General features: G+C 40.1%; 1 protein-coding gene across 2 annotated transcripts; it reads right to left on the reverse strand.

Annotated features, from left to right (window-relative positions):
* Positions 1–1,590: 1,590 nt before the first annotated feature.
* abi1b (abl interactor 1b) lies at positions 1,591–21,732 on the reverse strand. Of its 2 annotated transcripts, XM_088310418.1 has the most exons (11): positions 21,557–21,732; positions 14,932–15,099; positions 12,541–12,717; positions 10,870–10,884; positions 10,199–10,305; positions 9,908–10,048; positions 8,926–9,026; positions 8,546–8,761; positions 7,028–7,114; positions 4,855–5,040; positions 1,591–4,784 (listed from the first exon to the last, which is right to left on the reverse strand). In XM_088310418.1, the coding sequence occupies exons 1-11, from the start codon at positions 21,671–21,673 to the stop codon at positions 4,609–4,611; spliced, it is 1,491 nt and encodes a 496-aa protein (XP_088166544.1). In that variant the 5' UTR covers positions 21,674–21,732; the 3' UTR covers positions 1,591–4,608. The 2 variants fall into 2 exon arrangements, with proteins under 2 accessions (XP_088166544.1, XP_088166545.1); XM_088310419.1 differs by lacking the exon at positions 10,870–10,884.
* Between the last annotated feature and the right edge of the window lie 450 nt (positions 21,733–22,182).

Genomic DNA, 22,182 nt, shown 5'->3' on the forward strand with positions numbered 1-22,182 from the left:
GTAATTTCATCATTTAAAAAAAAAGAGACACTATTTGTATTCCTAAATGTAAATTTAGTTATTGTAAGATTAATGTGACAGATTTTGAAAAACTGATTTTTCATACAGAGCACCCCTACATATTTGCGCTTCAGCATTTGCAATTTATTTTGGGTGGCAGGGGCAAACTATTCTCTATTAAATGCAGAAAAAAACTTTGTTTTTGAGCTCAGGTTAAAGCCGTGTAAAATCTCAATGCCCCGGAACGATGTTGAAGTGAGGGGAGGAGCTACATTCAAAAACATATTTACATTCCACAAAATGGCGGTAAAGACAATAAAAAAAAGTTTTGGATTGTACTCAAGCTGAGTCCCTCAGCTTCATGAGAAGTGGGGCTTCACTGTAGTTCATTTGTTATCTGTGTATGTCCGACAATGTCTCTGCCAAAGAGCCTTTCAGCACGTTTGCTTACTTTTACATAAAGGTTAGACTCCTTTACTAGTTTCATGAGCTCTAGATACTCTTGAACCACTTTCAAGCAACTACACTGTCTGAAACACTGACATGCAGAGGCACTATCGTGCTTTAACACGCACAAACCCAAATGGTGCTGCAATGTGCTAATTATCAACCAAAGGCTAAGCAGAGCTGCCTGTACTTAGTTTTTGATGGCTGCATAGATTAGCCTTAGTTATCAGTGATAAACACCATTTACTATATTACTTGGTGACGTTGTTGACACTTGTGCCACAGTTTTGTGTTGTCGTTAATAAAAATACTGCCCCCAGAGGTGCTCTTACTGTATTTATGAGTAGAAGAATTCACTCTTACAGCAATGCTCAGGCCCTGCTATCAAGAACGGAATTGGCGTGACTCCGAATAAACGTGAAACTGGAACTTGCAAGACTTCAGAATTGGTTTACTACGCCCTCTGCTGAATTTAAAGAAAACCACAAGTAAACGTCCAACAATAGACGACTGCAGGGGGGGCAACCTTTTTTTGTCCAAAAGTACTGTACAAGCAGACAACCTCCAGCATGTTAGAGTGAAAGGGAGAGTGAGTGAGAGAGAGAGAGAGAGAGAGAGAGAGAGAGAGAATTTAACAATTTGCAGCTGTGTCATACAAATAAATCGTTAAAAAATCATACTTTGTGATTTCGGGATTTTACTTTTTTTTTCTTTATCGGTCTCACAGTGGACATGCACCTACATCAAATACTTAGCTACTTGAACATATCTCACCAGAGAGAGCTCAAACGATCAAATCGCTTTATCTGACTTGCTTCGTTACGTACGCAGGAAATCGAAGAATGCTGATTGGGAGTATGCGTGGGCCTTTTTCGTAGCTTATTTAGTAAGTGAGGAGGAACGCGGCAGTATTTGATTAAATGAGTGTCAAGGTCCTGAAATTTGTAACGCGTTACCGGACGCAGTAACGTTAATAATTTTGCACGAAAAATGGGAGTAGCCTGTAATATTCATTGATTACAGCAAAAATGAAATACATTTCTGTACCGCGTTACTTTTGTAACGCGTTACCCCCAAAACTGAAAATGACTGCAGTCAAAGATTCACAATAATTAACATGAAGTGCATGACATAAATCAAATATTTCCAGATTAATTTTTTTTATTACAAAAAGACTGTACATGAATTTCAATGAACACAATCTATGTACAAACTGAGAGAAGACAAATATTCAGTTCTGTTCTCATGAACACTTAAGTTACCAATCTTTTTTCCCCATCATACAAAAGACATAAAAAAAGAAATGGGCGTTTACACTTGTGATGCCCTGAAATGACGTTATGTGATAAACATTACAAAGTTCTGCACATTAGAGGTTGCCCCATGATTCCTCTATGAAAAAGTATAAATAAACCCTTTACGTAGAAAGTGTGAGCAAACATTTGACCGCTGCTCCAAACATACAGTTGATGTAAAAAACAAGTGGAATGCAAAGCTAGAAATACATAGAAAAGTAATTTTAGTTTCCCCACACAAGTCAGCGCATGATGGAAAAGTACAATCATGAGTGGGATGTATTCACAGGAAATGTTTACAAACGTTCATGCATGTGGATGAATAAATACCAAATTGGCAGCATGTTCTATTTTTCTTTTGGGGGGGGGGGTTATCTACCTGTACATAACAAAAGGCATACACACTTTTGTTCATTTTCTGAATAAAAGTTCACAAATAGGCCTCTTTAGTATACAGTGCTCAACATAATGTGTACAGTCCCTTTGAGAAGTAATATTTTTATCAATTACTTACTGAACACAGGAACGCTGATGAATATTGGACTCACTACAGTTTGACACCTTTTGAATTCAATTAAAAAAATATATCTACATATATATAATTTAGCTGTGCAATGCATTCACTGTGCACTCATTTTTGTGCATGCACATAAACAAATCTTATTTACAATCAAAGATGTACTTTTGTGGTAGTATTAACGATGGCTCGCATGCAACATGATCGAACTCTTCCACTTAATCCACATCTGCCATTCCACCGCATGGCTTCACATAGTGGGAAACAGATCCATTTAGAACCTGGCCGTGACATATTGATTCTGAAAGGAAACTGTAGGGGTGTACTCATTGATGTTGAGCGCTGTAAATGATTGTATAATGGCATCAGACAGCAAGTTACCTCAGGCATTTTAATTGCAGCAACTATGTGAAGAATCATGCTATGTACTGCACTGGTGATTTGATGTGCAGCACATGACATTATACGGAAAGAAGAATTGTAAAGATAAGCGCTCAATGAATGACTTGATCATTTGGGCTCTTGATACTGCAATTCTATACATCCAACTGGCGAGAATACTTTAGAAAAGGGGGTTCCAATACATCTGTCCATACAGTGTGAACTTTGCGCGAATCCCGCCACTTTTGCAGTCGATCAACTACATTCGCTACATTGCAGACAATTACAATCAAATGGGTGATCGTTCTCCCACAGGAGGAAAAACAAACAAACAAGGCGACCTTGTTACATTTCTCTTTTGAAATGAGGTTATTTGGGTTGACGATTACTGTTGTTCAGCACCGATGGAAAGCACCACACCAGCAAGCACTCAATTAGCAGGCAATAAGATTGTGGACTAGTCGGAATCAGTCAGAGAAAACGACAAGACTAAAGCAGTGCAACTACTGATACGTGGTGATCTCACGCACACTTGACTCCTTCACGAACTTCAAGACAAAACACGACGTCGCAACTAGTGATGGGTAAATGAAGCTTCAAATCTGCTTCATGAACCAGTTGTCGTATTTTTGGTCTCCAGTAGATGGCAGTCTCTGTTCAACATTGGGCTGGAAACACACTGACCGGCCATTTTTTTTAAACCCTTTATTTAAACCAACAGGGACATCTACAGGACTCAAAAATACAACAACTGGTTCAGGAAGCTAATTTGAAGCTTCATTTTCCCATCACTAGTCGCTACAGTGGCTGGACAGCACATTAGTAATATGCAGTAGTGATGATAAATATGAGTGACGGATCCCACGGTACACATTTTGACGGCACTGTGGCCGATGAAGAAAATGAACATTCAAGTCAAAATAATCAAATTGTGTAATCTACTCTTGGCACTGTACTGAAACTGATGAAAATTCACAAGAGGGGGGAAAAAAAAAACACACAGACAAATGCACTTTACCGTAATGTTAGCGTCTCACGTCACACTTTATGTACAAGTTAGAGAGCAGAATAAGAAGTGTTTTTTTTTTAATACTACATACACGCAGTTGACCAGTTTTAACGGGATCCTACAAATATCATCTAAAACATTAGAAAATGTGTACTGTACTTTTTAGATCTGGTAAGTATATGTACCCTGACTCTCGCTGAAAGGTCAACCAGTATAAGCTCAAGTTCACCCCAAGCAAATATTAGTGGTAGAAAATGGATGTTGTCTTTTCCACTGCAGATCTTCTGCTAAAAACATTTTCAGTGTTTTAGGTGATATCACAGTGATTCCCTGAAAAGGTGAGGTTGCTTATTTGCACCTCTTGAGTCAGACAGAACAAGTTTGACATTCAGTCGCGTGCTAATGCACTTATTGATGTTTATTTATTTATTTTTGTATTTCAGTCTGGATAAGGTAAAATGGAATTTGTGGGTAGAAGGAACAGCTGGCCAGTTTGTGGGTCTACAGTGCAAGAGTGCGCAGCAACACAATGATAAGTTTAATTGTCAGTGATGCAGCACTTTGTGGAAGAACTGGGTTTTAACACCGCAAACATGATACTGACTGTGCTGCACTAACGTATTAACACAAACATTTACAAATATTCAGCCTTCGCATTTCTCATGAGGCAAAGAGTTGAAGTTTGGAATAAAAACTGCTGCCGCCCACCACCGGGTGGCAGCCCTGTGAAATGCTTTTATCTCTTCCCTTCATGTCAACAGTGTAAACTAACAGAATTCACGCTTCCAAAAGCTTCAGCAGCCATTGTGCTTCTCGTAAGCCAAAGTGGTATACTGTATGTCCAAACATTTTGCCATGGCACGTCATTGAAAAGGAGAGATGAGAGCTGTAAGAACTGCATTCATCTGTACACGTTGACGGTTTTACCTAAGAGCCCATTTTAGGTGTTTTTTTTTTCCCTAATCGGCATAGTGCATGATGGACTCAACATAGTTTCCCGGGAAGAGTCCGGTGACACCGTTGCAGACGCCTTCGAACCAGCCGTCATCGTTCTTCTTGATGATATAAATGATGGCTCCTTCCATGAAGGACAGCTCATCCTCTTTGTCCTTGCTGTAATCGTAGATGGCAACAACTAGGAAATGACAGAAAATAATATGAAAACAAAATGAACACAGCCCCAAAACGCGGTCTTTTCTACACACCTTTCTCTAAATAGGCCTTAGGGGCCCAGTGGGGATCTCCATCGGCATAGGGGTCACTGTAATGGACCACCGCAGCCTCCTCTTCCTCATAGTCAACAGGAGGAGGAGGAGGTGGGGGCGAGGGCTCCTCAAACACACCCATGGCCTCGGGTGGAGGCGGAGGAGGTGGAGCTGGGCTGTCTGTTACTGGAGGTCAAAAAGAACAGAGGTTGTTATAGCTGACAGAAACTAAAACAGTAACAGTGAAAATGTCCTCTGTTTTCATCTTTGTCAAGCTTTCGGGTTTCATTTTCATTTCATTCACTTTTTGATTGTGGTAAACTAGTGGTCACCAAGTCTGCCTTATAGTTCTGAGGGTTGAGGTCAGACTCTCAACTTCGGACATCCTGTGTCAAGTATGTTCTCCCTGTGCTTGAGTGCATTTTTCCTGCGGGCTCTTTAACTTCCTCCCACACCCCCAAAACATGCATCTCGGATTAAGTGAGGACTCCAAATGGCCTGTGGGTGTGAACATGTGCTCTGTAATATTGGCTGGTAACCAGACCGTGTCACGTACAAAGTCAACTCACTAAGCACTATAGAAAATGAGGGGGGTTGGGGGGAGTTTGACTGTCCACATTTTACTCTATATTAAGCGTCATAAAGCGCATTAAGGATGGACAAAGATAGGAAAAGTATATATTTCCGTATTTGGTCTGATAATAATGGAGAAAACCACTTATATGACACTGCAAATAGTCCGGCAACATGAAATCCCCCAAAATCTGCAGTAATTAAAGGCATAGATGAATTGAAAGGAGGATGCTTTGATCTTTCTGCCTGGTAGAAAGCAACAGAGTTCATTTGTTTAAATCTGGGGCATGTTCAACATTGCTACCTGCTTTTCTACAACTGTACTATTCAGGTGTTGTTGCCTTGCAGTGGGATGCAGAGTACACACCTACACACTATAAAACAGTAAAATGAATACCTCAATCAAAACTGATTGCTACAGAGCTTTTATGTGTTTGTATTTTTTTCCTTCAGTCAGATGGATGGGCGGAGTCTCCAGCAAACACCTGCTTGTCATCATCATTAGTTAGGTTTATAAATGTGGGAGAGAGATGAGCTTGTTTTTGGAATATTGTCATTTGCCAGCGTGCATTGTGCTTTGCTACATTCCAGTTCTCATGGCTAGTTTAGTCCACGTAAGTAATTACAGGCTCTCATTGGTCTCTGTTTTTAGCTATCCTAGAGGAAGTTGGCTCCTGTCTTCTTGCACTATTAAGTGTTCTGGAGCGTCTGAGTTTTTCTTTTGGCGTTCTTAGAATCTGCTTTGTTTTTTTGTGTAGTAGTTTGTTAGTCCTTTCTTGGCATCTATCTCCTCTCTTGTTTTGCCCAATCACCAGTTAGTTTTACGGGTATTCCTCAGATTATCTTGTTAAGTGTCATTTTTTTCCCACCTCATCACATCACGTCATGTGCACCTTTGGTTAACTGAATTACTGATTTATCTCTGCCTCGGCCGTTTCTTTTGGGTCCATATTGCTACAGACACAAACGTAACATGTCTACAAACAGTCCATGTTTTGTGTTTTAAATTTTTCCATTTCTTTCTCTCTCTCTCTCTTTCTGTTTTTTCACATTTGTACCATCATGTTAACCAGAAACTATCAGCATAAAATCACTATTTTCAACAGACATGCTGAGGGTGGACTTGGAACTGGCGTCCGGTCACATTTTCACCCCTCAGTGAAGCTAGAACAGGTCGTGAGCTTTATGTGATCCATCGCCATGGCAACAGACAGACATCCCAAGGACCCAGCACACAGTGCAAGCAGAGGTATGAGTGTGAAAGTCGTCATGCAAATAGAGGCAATGTTGAGCCGCATGTGGATACTGACAAACGTTGACTGCACTGAGAGTGTGCAGGGAAGGTGTTTCTACTAACACCGGCCAAAACATGCACTTATCAATTCCAATGTTCAATCCATAATTATAACTTAATCGTGTATGCTTGTCTGCCTCTGCTTTTTTTTTTTTTGCATGTTCTTCAGATATATTGAGATATTGATATATGTTGTGGCCAGTGATTGTAAGCTCCAGTTAAATCGAAATCATAGCTGCATTAGTGAGTCAGCTTGTACATGTGTAGCATAGTTAAACACCCAGTAGCAACACATTGTCTACTTACTGCTCTCCTGCATTCTGGCCACAAAGCCGGTCAGAGGGATCTGTGGTGTCAGCTGGACCACGGGAGGAGGCGGAGGAGCCACAGACACTACAGCGGCAACCCACCAGATGAGAAGAGGCAGCAGCGGAGAGAATGTTGATGTGGTGGACAGAGAAAAGGACAAGTGAGGAGCGAAGCAACCGTATGGATGCGATGGAGCACCGAAGAGTGAGAAATGAAAGGTGAGGACAGAACTATAAAGCGTAGTACAGGAAGCTTTGCTTGCTAAGAGCAATCTTTTGTGAGTGTGAAGTGAGATTGCAATAGCTCTGTTGAAGGATAGGATCGACGTGGCACATCTTGGCTTTAGACCAGGGGTGGGCAAACTTTTTGATTGGCGGGCCACAATGGGTTCTAAAATTTGACAGAGGGGCCGGACCAGGAGCAGATGGATGGAGTGTTTTGGTAACCTCACGTCATCGGAAAAAAAAATACATGTAATTTTATATGAAAGTGAACAAAAGCTTTACAACAATATATATGTCTTTGAAAAACCCCAGTATTTAGAAAATAAATCATTAACAAGGTTTTTTTTTTTTTCAAGTTCGGCGGGCCGGATTAAAACGTTTAACGGGCTGCCTGTGGCCCCCGGGCCGTAGTTTGCCCACACCTGCTTTAGAACATGGGCAGCCTCCTTGCTGAATGATCCTTTATTGATATGAATTCAATAGGCTAATATCCTTGAAGATTGGCTACTTGGTGGCAAACTAAATTTCTAAATCAATGAGAGAACGGCTAGAATTTAATTAAGTAAAATCAATAATAATCTAAATCTAATGATTACACATAAAAATACATCTGATGAGTACAAATGACCATTTTAAAACACTGGAATATATTTAAATGTTCATGTCATCCCTGAGAACATCCTTGGCTTTCTGGATGACAACAACTGTAAGTCACACATAAACAAAACAAAACCAAAGAAATCTATCGCTAGAGGAATGACGCTATCTTCATGCAAAGATGGTGATTCACATGCATTGATTAATGAATATCACTGGGTGGCTTCACTAAAGATACATAATTAAGCTGAGAAAGCATGAGCTGTATTGTGCAGGTCCATTTGCTGTAAAAACATTTCAATAATCTCAAGGAGGATGTCCCAGTTTTAGTAGCCTGCTGATGCAGCTCTGGGTCATTATATCCCACATGAGAGACCAAACCTCCTTCCTCTCTGTTTTATGTTGTCCTACGAGACAAGCCATTAGAGTGATGTTGCCGAGATAAACGGCGCTGTTCTCCAAACAAACAACAAAACAAAATGGCTGTGTTTCTCCATCCTCAGTTGAAAAAGCCGACCGATTAAAATTTCAATCAGAAATAGCGATAATGAACACCCAACATCAGATCTTTGAGCTATTTTACATTATCGTGGAGTGAAAATTCCATGCACCAAATTTCTCACAAAACAGACGCTAACTGTTGGAAATGAACGGCGTAATTAATAAAAATGGACGCAGTTAAACAAACGGTTACCTGAATTCTGTGGGAATGCTGGACCACCGTTAATATGAGGCTGCTGAGAAGAAACAGAAGGAGCACGGCGGTATGTCCCCGTGGCCGACACCATAGAGGCTGAGGAGGTGGTGGAGGAGTTGTGACGTGAGATCTGCCGAGAGATGGTTCCAAACTGGGACATGGGGATTGGACCGAGCCCGGGACCTTGCGGCACTGAGGCCGAAGATGTTGGCGCTGTTGGAGCAGGAATAGCAGATTTACAGCCGGTAAATTCTGTTCTGTGATTTACTCCGAAGAGCATCTTTAACATTTGAGTGAATGCGTTCAGTAGACTTCAAAGAGTAAGAAGGTCAAAAAGGCCGAAGCATAGAGTGCATCTCAGAGCTGCAAGCGTTCACCTTGGCCCATACTGGGAGGAGAAGGTGTCGGAACTGCCAAGGGGACGCCAACTCCACTGCTTCCACTGTTCTCCCTGCCACCGCTACCACCACTGCTGCCGCTGCACATAAAAGAAACAAGCATTTATAAGATTCTGTGAGCCAAAAACTTAATGATTACATTAGCTATCCCATCCAAATCTATTCTTTCTGCCATGAAACCTGTCATTATGGTAGGAGATTCAGCTTTGTTAGATGCCAGATCAGGTTTGGACACCTGCCAATCTGGTCTACCTATTTATCTGCCTCCCATCATAAGATGTTAAGTGTTTGATTGGTTCTGTAGGTATATTGAAGGAGTCATTCATATCTCAATTCAATGAGCCTAAAATGTTGATTTTTTTTTTTGTTGTTGTTTTTTTTAATGTGGGTTCAAGACAGCGTAAACTGACACAAGCACTGGGAGAACAACATTAAGAGCATTGATTTCAAACCGTGAACCTCAGAACTGTGCGGTGGATACTAACCACTAGTCAGCTATGCTGCTTTCACTTTTTTTTTTTATATCAATCAAACTCTAGTTTTATCATTACAGATAGTATGGTGGAACATAATTGTAAACCAGGTGAGATTTCTTTAAGTAGGTTAATTTTTTGCCCACCCCATGTAAATAAATAAGGTAACCCAACCGCTTGGGATCATGCTATGCAGTTGTGTCAGAAAAAAATCCATGAGAGTACTTAATTTTGTAGCTTGTGAGTGTATATTAAGAACAATCACCCACTCCAGGCCTTCATAGTATCCTAAAAAAAAAAATAAAAAAAAAAGACTATTTATAGATATGTCACTGTTGGCATCGGTTTGTCTGTCCTCTCATACTGATTAAAATAATGCTGATGAAATGTGCTAATAAAATAAAATTTAAGAGGTGGTTAATTTTAATTTCATGTGTGCCATCTTAGGGCAAATTAGCTCACATATAGATGAATGTGGTGAGCTGTACCTATGTGTCCGGGGCCTCTGATTGAGTGAGGCTGTACGTGCAGGGCTCTGCTGGCTGCCCAGTCGGGCTGGGCTTGTCATGTAGTCATTGGGCACCACTGGAGGTTTCACCGGCTCCAGCGTCTTGTAGGGTGTGTTGCGCCTTGGCAAACAACAAAAAAGGTTACAACAGACTGCTTCTGCGAACTTGCTGGGTCTTCCAGAGAGGTCTAACCCCTCCTTTAATTACTTTTTACAACAGGTGAGTCTCAATGATAGAGTATTGTCTATTGTGGTAGTCACGTGAACTTACCCCAAGGTACCACGACCAGCCATTGGCGGGCTCGGGGGTTTCTGTGTTGGTGGGTTTGTTCGAGAGAGTGTCCCTCCTCCTCGTCCTGCAGCATTGTTCCCATTTTGCTAGCGAGAAAAAGAACGGTTAAAAACACTTGACTGACATTGGGATGTGCGCTTTCAGGTACAATTAACTTTGAGGGGTCGCACAATCTGAGCAAAACTTTGATTCAGAGTGACGTTATTTAAAGGGGTCAACCCAAAAATGTTGATCAAAAGAATATGTTCTGTACCAGCCCACTCAAAACATGGCATTCTGATTAATATCGTGATTGTGGCGCACAAGTGAAGCAGTAAAATCCACAGATTTTTAGCCATGTCACGCGGTGGCCATTTTGTCACTTCTGTTGACGGAAAAAGACCTCACAGTTGCTCAGGGCTCAGCAAATGGATATTTTCCAAACCTCAGAATGCCATGTTTAGACCAGTGAAGGCACATATAACATTTTATTGCAAATAAATTTGTGGGGATTGACTTCCACTTTAAAATGGCTGAGAGATCTGAACAGAGGCGTGCCTATTGGATGAACAAAGTCCAAACAAGTACAATCCATTGTTTGCATGAATATTGTGAGGTTTAATACATTGTGGTAAAGAGAAGATAAAAGATAAAAGGTCACTATCTCTTACCTTGGCTTTAAGCCACTGAGTGCAAGCAGAAAAAGAGAGAAGAAAGAAAACAGGATATGCTCATTGGTTAATGGTTTAATAGGCAGTCATTCATTTGAGCAACATTAAAAGTGACAGACTGTTAAGAAATAATTAGAGGCAAATCACAGATGCATGCTACACTACAGCAAGTTCAGCTTCAGGTCCATGCTGGATAAACCAGTGACGTTTCGATTTAACATATTTAAAGAAAAAGGGGAGTCATCTCAGGGTGTCTAAGTTCCTCAAGCTCAAACTTGGAAAACAAATTGCTTCTCCTACTGGCAAGGAAATGTGCCCTGTCAAAGACTCCTATTTATCTGCCTCCCAATCTTCATGCCAAAACCTGGGGGTGGGGTGGCACTTGACAACTGACTATTCTGTTCTGCCAAAAAAAGTAACAAAGTACAGTAGTGGTTCCCATTTCCCAACAGTTTTTAAAAACTATTTGAAGCTACATGTGAAAAAATGTTGCTGTTATTTTCAGCATGGGCCATTTTAAGAAATGGCGCCAGACGTATATGTTACGAATCCACATTTGTCGCGGTGTGCGAGTCACATTTAAGGCACTGGGGTCGAAAAATTATACTTTATAATTGTAGCTATTTTTATGTTAAGAAATGCTAGTGTTGAGTTCTTTATCACAAAGACAATAAACATTTCTAATTTCTAATTCTAATAAAGAACAATGGTGTAATTTTATTTGATTGATGGCCAGACAAGTCTGTAACAGCCAATCACTGCGTTAGTCGGCAGGCTTACGTGACAAGCAAGTCAATATTGACTGACAACAGTCCTGCACATTTTCCATAATGAATTTGTGAGTTTTTGTTTTATGTCCGTCACAAATATGGAGCAAAGTAAGTGCTGTGAGTCGGGTAAGAATAATAATTGCCCCAAGCATTTTCATGCCCCACCCCTTAAGACTGAGGTCTGGCAACGGGTCTGCACAGACTGATGGTGATAGGATGTGTGGCAGCCCAGATTGGATATAGTTTTGAAATAGTAGCACAGTAAAAAAAAAAAATCTTTTAGCCACTTGTGATTTTTGCTGAGATTCATCATTTCCAGCAATCGTGACTAATCCATTGGAAGAAAAGGGGGGGGGCGTCGGGGGAGCCTAATCTCTATGAGGGTGCGCTCCCCAAGGAGCAAACTAAAGGCCCCCGTTTTTGAATCAGGAGTTGTTTGAAAACCAAAAGACAGACACAATCTTGGCAGACACAGAGACAGAAAGCCGGATGAAGAGACCGACTAAACGCTGTGAGGGGTAAAAAAAAAATGACACCAGCAATCAATGCACATAACTGTGTTGACACATTCACAGGGGCACTAACACACACACACACACACGCACACACACGGCTTTGACTAAAAATGCGCAGAGGGGGGAGCAGATGGATTATGCGGAGAGAGAATACACATCAAGCAAGAGGCAGGAAAGAGTCAACAAATCATTTCCTCCGGATTCCACAGAAAGTGATAGGTCACATTTGACAAAGATGACACTTTCCTGTGCACTCTACACTACGGGCCAATTGTGAGCTTGTCCAGCAAATTTACTCGCATGCTAAAACAACAGCCTCTTAGCATGAAAACACAGCATTGAAAGAATTTTTTTATTCATACAGAAGTTACCAAAATGAATCTTACTTTTACTCCGTGCCCCACATCATCCAGCAGTGTGTAATCGATTGGTTTTCGAATGTAGCGCACAGGCCGCTCCATGTTGCCCGGGGCGATGATCTTATGGGTGCGAGAGGTGTTTTTATTGGTGGTCAGGATGCCAATCTCACGACGGGCGACCTTCTCCTTGTGAATATCCACCGTCTGCGGGAGATAAAGCAGGAAATTGACAGCGACTAAAAAAAAAGCCATTCACTTAAGTCTATTTCTCCCCGTTTACGATACAGGTTAATGTAGCCTGTTCAATAATGTGTTTGAAGAAGAGGTCCCCTCATTTCCTGTTAATAGTCTTCTATTATTTCGATATAATTCATACTCTGGGTCTGTCTGTGATGAACTCTTTTATTCCATCAACGTACAACCTGGATGACCAATTTAGCTGAAACATCGAGAGCAAATGGAAATAGCATACGATTGATGTCTATCTTCACTTAGTTTTGCATGCATGACCACTGGAAGAAGTGTAAGTTTGATTTCCATCATAGCAATCAATGAGCTCAGGTACGTACACGAAGTAGAGTGCCTCAATGTGCTCAGAACCTGTGTGCTACAATTTTTTTTTTGAACAGCCAACACATCATCCATCTTAGTTTTCCTCTTTCACTGTGATGAACACATGGTAGATAGAAAAAGTCCACAAATCGAAAGACAGTATGATGTCATCGTTTCATCTGTTCTACAATCTATGCACCTCCCTGCTCTCAATCTCGTTTTCTTTTATAATTCCTGCATCCTAATTAACATCTGGTCATCTGCTCCATCTCTGCAGTCTGTGGCAACAGAAGGTGCGCAGCAGCTGTGTGACGCTATGAGCAATAAATACGCCACACAAAATTAATTTTCTATGTACTACTTTAGGATAACATAGGTGGGAATATGCAAGATATATCTTTGGACATTCAGGTGACGATTTCTTACAGGAGCAGCTCGACCAGCAATTTATTTATGATGCTTCATCAGTAGCACATGTGGAATGTGAAACCATCCTTGAGTAATGTAGATTGACAAATTAATTCACTTGATTTATTGGTACATTTGGATAGAATTGAGCCATCGTTTACATTAGCTATATTTTCCCTAGTGTGATAGATTTAAATGGAAGTGATGGAAAACATTTGAGATAACTAAGACAAATGTTTTCAGTCTCACCTTCAGCAGGTAATGAGAGTGACTGATCTATGCCATCAGTGCCCAATTAATGCAATAATAATATCAGACAGAAGAAGGACCATTTTAGACTATAACTGACCATGTCTGAGGACAAATGTCAAAGAGCAGAAAGCACTGTACTGTGCTTCGTCCTGAAGCTTGTGGAGTTGAAAATGCTTAGCAAGCGTGAGTTCCAGTGTCGGGATTTCACTTCATCCCTGACAGGCTTAATGAAGCACACGGGCAGGGGACATTCACTGGTTGACAGGCAGGGGGCATGGCCTTGTGACGCACGAAAAAGCATGAGAAAAGGAATAATGAAGAAAAAGGGTTGCGGGGCTTTGGGTGTTTGGCAGCACTTGTGTGATTTCCTTCCCTTTACATGTATGTGTGGTAGTATCTTTTAGCACAGACCAATGTGAGAATTAACACTCCATTTTGGACTTTATAGTAGGATGGATGGCTGGCATTAACTTAGTTTTGATACATGCAAGCTAAGTGCTTGGGACTGAAGGTACTGGAGCATGACAAGCCTCCATCCTTGCAATTCCATTCCTTTCAATTCACCTTAGCTAACTTGAGAGACAGTAATGCTGGTACTTAATGAAAAAGAACACTTTAGTCAAGAGCTATAAAGGGCCTTGAGTTGTTCCAAAACACATTTGAAGACGCTGAGGTGAACAATTCATGGACCCCATGGATCCCCGACCACCAGGCCATGATCTGGTACCGACCATTTTGGACCGGGCCGCACAGATGAATGAAAAAAAATGCAGTACTTCCAGTTCATTCATTATTCGAGGCTGAAAAATATTTTCTTTTGAAAAGTGACCGGCCTCTCTCCGTGACATCCATCTTTGACGGACTCTTGACGTATGTTAAGATGCTAATTGTCTCGGTGGCATTATGCTAATATTACAACCACAACCTTGCAAAATGACCAGGAAGGGTTGGACTTTCAAACTAGGGTACCAGACTTCTGCATTTGGCTGCATCGGGATGTTTTTGGCTCACCCTTGACCTTAATGAGCACATGCGCTACAGAAAAATGGATTATGGTTCATGTTATGTGAAAAATTATATGATCTAAATTTCAGATATGCAGAGTTACTTTTGTGTCCCAAATTCTGTCACTTCAGTATTATCTCCGATTTAATGCAGTAGCCTTGGCGCTGGTGTGAACAGGTCTTCTACGTGACCCTTATGTACCTGGGAGATGTGGTTGATGGAAGACTCCATGCGTCGTAGTTGCGAGGCCTGGATGTCCAGTAGCTGGAGCACATTGTTGGCTAAGGCATTGATTTGGTAAGCCACACTGGCCAGAGACTGAGTGGTGTAGGACTTGGTCTCCTCCAGGGCCTTCCTCTTGTCTTGAGCCTGAACAAAGAGGAGCGTGAATACATGAGGCGCTCTCTCTTTAATCAGAACAGACCTGTTACAGACATGTGACATACTCACGTCAACGTTGACATCACATAAACATCCATTTTTAATCCATCTTTATGTGTAGCGTAACCCGATTCTAAACCAGGCTAGTGTCTGTGTAAAGATAATATTCATTGTTTAATGTTGGAAAGCCCTGTCAAGATTTGACAAGCAATGCGTTGACGTATCTAATGGGTAACAATTTCATGAGTCTCCCAGATGGACAACAGGGGACAGGTGCACGACTGGAGACCAGTCAAGTGAGTAGGTATGCCAAAACATTTCATAGAATCACAAACCTTCACCCGGCTGCTTCAAGCATCTGTTTCCGTGTGTCCTTAAATAGCCGGAGGAACTGAAAGACGTATTTATAGTTTGGAGGCAAAACTAGGCTCCACGTTGATTAACTCTTTTAAGGAGGAGGATTTTTGAGGCGGTACTGTCGTCAGGGCTATAATGTTTAACATACATCAGTTCTTGCTGTTTTTGTATGTGAATCACTTTCTATTCATTGAGCAACAGTGCCTCAAATTCGAAATGTTTTGATTAAACATAGAAGGAAAATACATTAACAGTTTTACCAGCTAGGTCATTGATGACAAAAATGCACTTAGTATGTTTAACCCATAAGAGTATCCGACACATGTCCTATTAAAATCCTTTATCTGATGATGATGTTGACTTTGTTTATTCCTTGCATTGTCCATGTTCTCTCGCATATCCAATCTATGCACATATGTTTTTGTTTTTTTCCCAGTTGCTGCCAGAACATGTGTTCAATACGACACCTTTAGACATCATATCGCCCATATTCACTTCTTATCAGAGAAAAATGCACAATGTGCTTTTAAGGAAAGATTTAATGGTTTAAAATCTTGAATCCTAAGTTTTGTGAGCAGATTTCAATAGACAATAAATAAAATATCTGATTACAGATTTTTTTTTCCAAAGTTTGTACATAGCAAAAATCAAACAACAGTGGAATTATTTTAAAAAGTTAAGTTATTTTTTTTTTCCTCAGTGGAATCTACTTTGTTTCTGGCACTACCAATATTTGTCCGGGCATGTGAAAATAAGTGCTTCCTCTTGGAGGAAATAACCATTTTGTCAACATGATTCTCTGCATTTGAGCATTTGAGTTGGTCAATAACCCCTCCAGATTTCTCCCAGTCTTTTCTCATGTAACGTTGTACAAGTGAGGCCAGTACGACATTTTTTTTAATTGCCCGCCACTGAAATGCATTGGTGGAAAAATATATGCGTTTCCACACATTATGTGTTTTCAAAATTAATCAACTGAATGAGCGGTAATCTATATTTTTTTATACCAGAAAACCAGCATCGGCCTAAAGAAAAATCCACATCGGTCGGGCCAGTGCACAGAAGCAGAATCATAGAATAAAAAATAAATAAATAATAAATTAAAAAAAAAATCTCTAATAAATAAAAAATCTCAAATTAAAAGATACAATTAATTAATTGACCAATATTAGAACAATACAAAAAAACTAATTTGATATTTTTGAGTTGTTGAAACTTGTCGTTTTATCTTGCCATGCATTTAATAGTTGAGAGAAACACAAACGTCTCAAACATCAGTTCATATAGAAGCATTATTATGTGGACACAGAAGTTATAAAGTTGTCCACTTCAATATAACTCAACAAAATGCGTACGTGCCCCATACAGCAATGTCTGGTGCTACGTCCATCTAAAAAAAATACATGGTACATCAGACAGCAATGACATTAAGTAATGATTAAATGAGACTAAGACCAACAACAATCATCTCTTCTGTCATGACAAATGAATTGGTTAGTGGCTTCAGGATTAATGCGTTTACCGGTACAAACTCAATAGCGTGTAGTAAAATACACATTGAACTGCGTGGATAAAAGTTGCAACACTGTAATGCCTCATCCAAAAGGTAGATTGACAGTTTTGAGGACACAACACATAATATCAGAACCAACTTCAGAATATGACACAAAAGCCAAGGAAACATTTTCTAACGTTAGTTAACCGCAAATTTAAGAGCAGGAAAAAAAGCTAATATTTTAATGTACCATTATGAATTGATTAAATCAACAGCCCATGGTGGTCATTATTATAGTCTATGTGCTATACTATATACACAAAATTTGAGTGTTAAAAAACAATTAATCATCTCATCAGCTAAAACTAATAGATGAACATATTATCCGTATTTCCAGCTGTTTTGTAAAAGGTTCTAACACTTGGATTTGATGTTATTCTGTTCAAGATCAGGGATTATCCTTTGCCTCTAAAAGCAAAGCTGTAATCTAAAATCCCATCAGTGTTGTTTAAATGGCATATAATCATGATGATTCATCATCTTCTGACGTTTGAAATATGTGTCAGTGTAATGGCACCAGCAATATTTGTACTTTGGGCATTGAGATTGAGGTTGTCCCAATGCCTGAGACTTTTGCGTATGAGAAATGTGACCTGTTTTTCAACACATGCGAATATGAATTTCGTTTGCATTGGTCCTAGTGCAACCCCTTAAAATTTCCCACCAACTTGGGCACTGTATTTGACATTGTAGTTGAAAATCTCTATGCTGTGCTGTTCCAAAACCTCACGATACGATATGTATTACTAAACATTGTGTCGATTGATCCATGGCATTCGAAGTGAAATGTATCCTGATATTTTATTATATTTATTATATATATATATATATATATATATATATATATATATATATATATACATATATACATCCATCCATCCATCCATCATCTAAGCCGCTTATCCTCACAAGGGTCGCGTGGGTGTCGGAGCGTACCCCAGCTGTCTTCGGGCAGGCGGCAAGGTACACCCTGAACTGGTTGCCAGCCAATCGCAGGGCACACAGAGACAAACAACCCTCCGCGCTCACACTCGTACCTAGGGACAATTTAGAGTGTTCAATCAACCTACCATGCATTTTTTTGGAATGCGGGCGGAAACCGGAGTACCCGGAGAAAACCCACGCAGGCACAGGGAGAACATGCAAACTACTACTCACAGGAAGGCAGGAGCCGGAATCGAACCCACGACCTCTGCGCTGTGAGGCCATTGATCCAGGCATTATGCCAACAATTTCATTTGGAGTACCGTACCGGTCATGTTTGCCTTTTGTTTCAAGGTTCAGTTTATTTTAGTATCTCCAAGAGTTTTGAGTTTAGGCTTTGGAGTAGGCTGTGTTTTTTTCCCCCACACTTTTGAGATGTGCTGCTGTTCAGCATTTGAACTCACCTACTTTCAAGTCCACATCCATAGAGATCCACCAGGCCTCAGCAATGCACACTGTACATTACTAAATTTAGCAGAATAGTCTACAGTATTGTTAAATTGTGGCCTGTTTTTTTTGTTGTGTTTTTCTTTGGTAAGAGTGTTTTATATTTTGCATTGTTTATCAAAATTTCTGTGATTCTTTCAAATAGCAGTGGCGGGAGCCCAAGTACCACACTTTGAGAATCACTGGTTAATTTTGAAGAGCACAGTGAGTGAGAATTTATCCTACGCCAGCTTTTAGGAAGTTATAAATGTAAATTGCTATGCAGACAGCAAACTAAGTGATATTCCACATTTTCTTTTTTTTTTAAGTGCACAAAAAGTTTTGCCCAACTGTCCAGGTACACGAGAAAAGGCAGGCACGCATACAAGCTCAGAGAACATTTCAGAGAAGAGGACTCGTTTATCGTTTGAGAGGGGACACGCCACACAGGTGAGAATAAAAACCAATGACGTGACAAGTATTTTTAACGAGCCAGAGGTGGGAAATTATCTTAATTGAAAGAGGGTGGTTCTGTGTTTCCTTTCAAACCTGGCGCAAGCTGCGGCTGCTGGGTCATTATGTCCATAATGCATCAATTAAGCTGCTGAGACACCGGACCAAAGCAGCACTCTGTTCATCATGCGTGCAATGTAGGAGGACATTGTAATTCCGGCATTGTCCATACGTTCGTAGCTCACGAACGAGCACCATGTCTGCTGCATTTAAGACAATCTGCCGCTGCATCTTTCAAATCGAAAGTGGAATCTCACTCTGTGGACTTACTTCATAGTATTGGCTGGAAACGATATGGCTCCAGTCTCCCAGGATTATATCTACAGATTCATTACATTCAGCGTTTCTGTGTTTGTGTGTATATCATTGTGCAGTCTAGTACAACGTTGACACATGTGACTTTTATCTAGTTACTTGTTTAATGAGCATGGCGCCCAGCTTTACAATGTTATCTTTAAAATCGTTTTTAGTGTTACTAAATGTATATGAAAAAATAATGGTTATAAAATTAATTATAATTAATTAATATTAACTTTCCATGGCTCTAAATGTTAAATATGCCTTTAAAACAATGGGGAAATTTCAAATAAATCAATGAATATTTGAATTCTTGGGTGCCAACGTCCAACTATTCATGGACTGTAGTTTTAAGTTGTAATACCATTGTTCACTACAAGATGGCAGACAACGCTTAGTTCATCTTAAACTGCCCTATATAGTAGATCAAAATGTTTTTGCTTATTTGGAATGATGTGCAAGAGTAACATAGTACCTCAATAATATAAATAAAATGAGTAAGATGATTTTTTGGGGGGTAAAAATGTACAACATTAATTCTTGCACCAGCAAGTTTTGTGCTGTCCTTGGGTGGTATTTTTTATGCAAGAACTATTTGCACAGGAAGAAAAAAAAAGATTATGCGTTTACTTTATTTGCTTCAAACCCTTTGTTTTGGGGTTAGGATAGTGATTTTTTTCCGCATACGTTGATGGATGAAAATGAAATATATTTGGATCATGTATTTTTCACATATGCATGTATTTTGTTCAGATTTAAAATAGCATTTTTGTCAGACATCTGGTTAGGAAGTCTGTGGACCCCGAGTAACATTGATGACAAACATCCAGCATTTAAGTTGCCCACCCTGACCTATGTCTCTTATAACAGCTCATAGCCTCATATTAGACCTTGTTCTGTTCTCTGATATTGTTATAACTTTCCTGAGAGACAAAGCAAAATGTCTGCGGTTGAGGGGGTGTCAGTTGCATAAGACAGATGATAACAACCAGTTAACGTGAGGATTTATGACCTTGCCTAAGGAGAAAGAGACATTCACTTCTTAGACTATAATTCAGTTTGTATTTGAAATGTCTCCTAGTACTGAAGTTGTTATTCAATTGTATCTTTCATTATTCTTAAATCACACTATGCTTGTCCTGGTTCTTGCCCATGTTTACTTTCTGAAAGCACTCACGGTGAGGTGAAGCACCTGATTTAATAAAAGGTATAGCAAGCAGGTCTTTGGAATTGTAATCCACAAATTTCACACATTTTATCATTACCACTGCATTAGACATGCATCACCTACGTCATTCATATACATGCACACATTAGGTACACCTGCACAGTCTAAAAATATCCACTACATGCTTATGTTAAATTCTTCCTTGATTTGTATGAGTTTTGAGTTATGTTATTGTCACAGCATTAACCTTAAATATGTATCACTGTGGTTGCAGATCCAAGTGGTGTAGAACTGCACTATATCATACTGAGATATGTTCCAGGTATTTTGCTTACCTTATTTAGCTTCAAAAAGAGGGAACGTGTTGGAAACGCCCATCTGTTCAATAAATAGCATTCTTACGCAAATATAAACACAGAGCCTTTGCGATGGATCATTAAATCCGTATATAACCAAAAACAGTTTACAGACCTCTCACTAACCTTCACCTGTATTGGAAATGAATTCAGTTCCATCACATTCAACTTGTAATATTTGCAGACTATTATAATGACTTGCAGGAGACCCGAATCATACATTTAATTTAATTTAATTATTGTCTATTCGTTAAGCAATAATGAATGCCAGCTTTTCAAGTGGAAGTGTTCTGTAAAAATCGGATGCTAGCTCACCATTTTCAAACGGGTAGAAAACGCTGTACGATGCCCCCCCCTCTAAAAAAAATGTTACAACGCAACAATGTGACAATGGGGCATTTGAGTGGATATAACCGGCAAAAAGACATAGCAAATGTTATTTAATAAAGCGACCGGTCCGGTCGCACGTTTTGTCGTAAACTGCAGTCAGTGACTAAACACTTGGCCAGAACAACGACACACCCTCTACAACCAGCAGCAGCTTTTAACATACCGATGAGAGAGAGGCTCGGTTTCCACACCTACAAAGTATTCGCATTACTGTCACCACATTAGACTAATGAATCGTTAGAGTGGGTGAAAGGAGCACTTTTGAATCGGTTCGAAGAATATTTCTCACACAGACGCGTATTTCCTGTCGCTGTGGTCTCATTCACTTCTCCCACCCCAGCACCGCAGACACGACGAAGAGAATCATCAAATAATCGCATGGAAAGGCATATATCTTACCTGAACATAGTTGTTTTCACAGTATTCCGCCACCCGGGAAAGGTTCTGATAGCTCTCGACAAGAGCTCGTTTACCGGCAGGGATTTCCTCCTCTAACAACATTTGTAGCTCTGCCATCTTACATCCCTTTGCATTTCTCTCCTCTCCCTGCCTTGTTCAATGAGGCGAGGCGACGATGCTGCTCTGTGGTGGAGAGAGAGTGTGAGAGAGAGAGAGAGAGAGAGAGAGAGAGATATAGAGATAGAGAGAGAGAGAGGGGCTACCCCGCCTGGAATTGGAGCCGTAGCCTGCGATGCACGACATCCATTACGAAGTCCGAGCTACGTTAAAAAGAAGGGGGTGGGGGCAATGGCAAAAGCAATGACAGACTAAGAAATGATGATAATAATAGGATAAACGCATCGGATGATGATAAAAATAATAATAATAATAATAATAATAATAATAATAATTCATCTAACCATTGTACATTTTTACCTGTTCATTTTATACTTTTAAATTGTTCATTTGGTTGAATTGAATAACTATATGAAATAATAGGTACCGATAAGAGAATGTCTTGTCAACTGCGCTCGCTATTATGGCTGTCAAGCAACACCACATTAATGCACTACATTTCCCACAAA

This window comes from Idiotropiscis lumnitzeri, chromosome 12, assembly GCF_059441095.1.
Source record: "Idiotropiscis lumnitzeri isolate Australia: NSW breed Sydney's pygmy pipehorse chromosome 12, RoL_Ilum_1.0, whole genome shotgun sequence".
NCBI classification, from domain to species: domain Eukaryota; kingdom Metazoa; phylum Chordata; class Actinopteri; order Syngnathiformes; family Syngnathidae; genus Idiotropiscis; species Idiotropiscis lumnitzeri.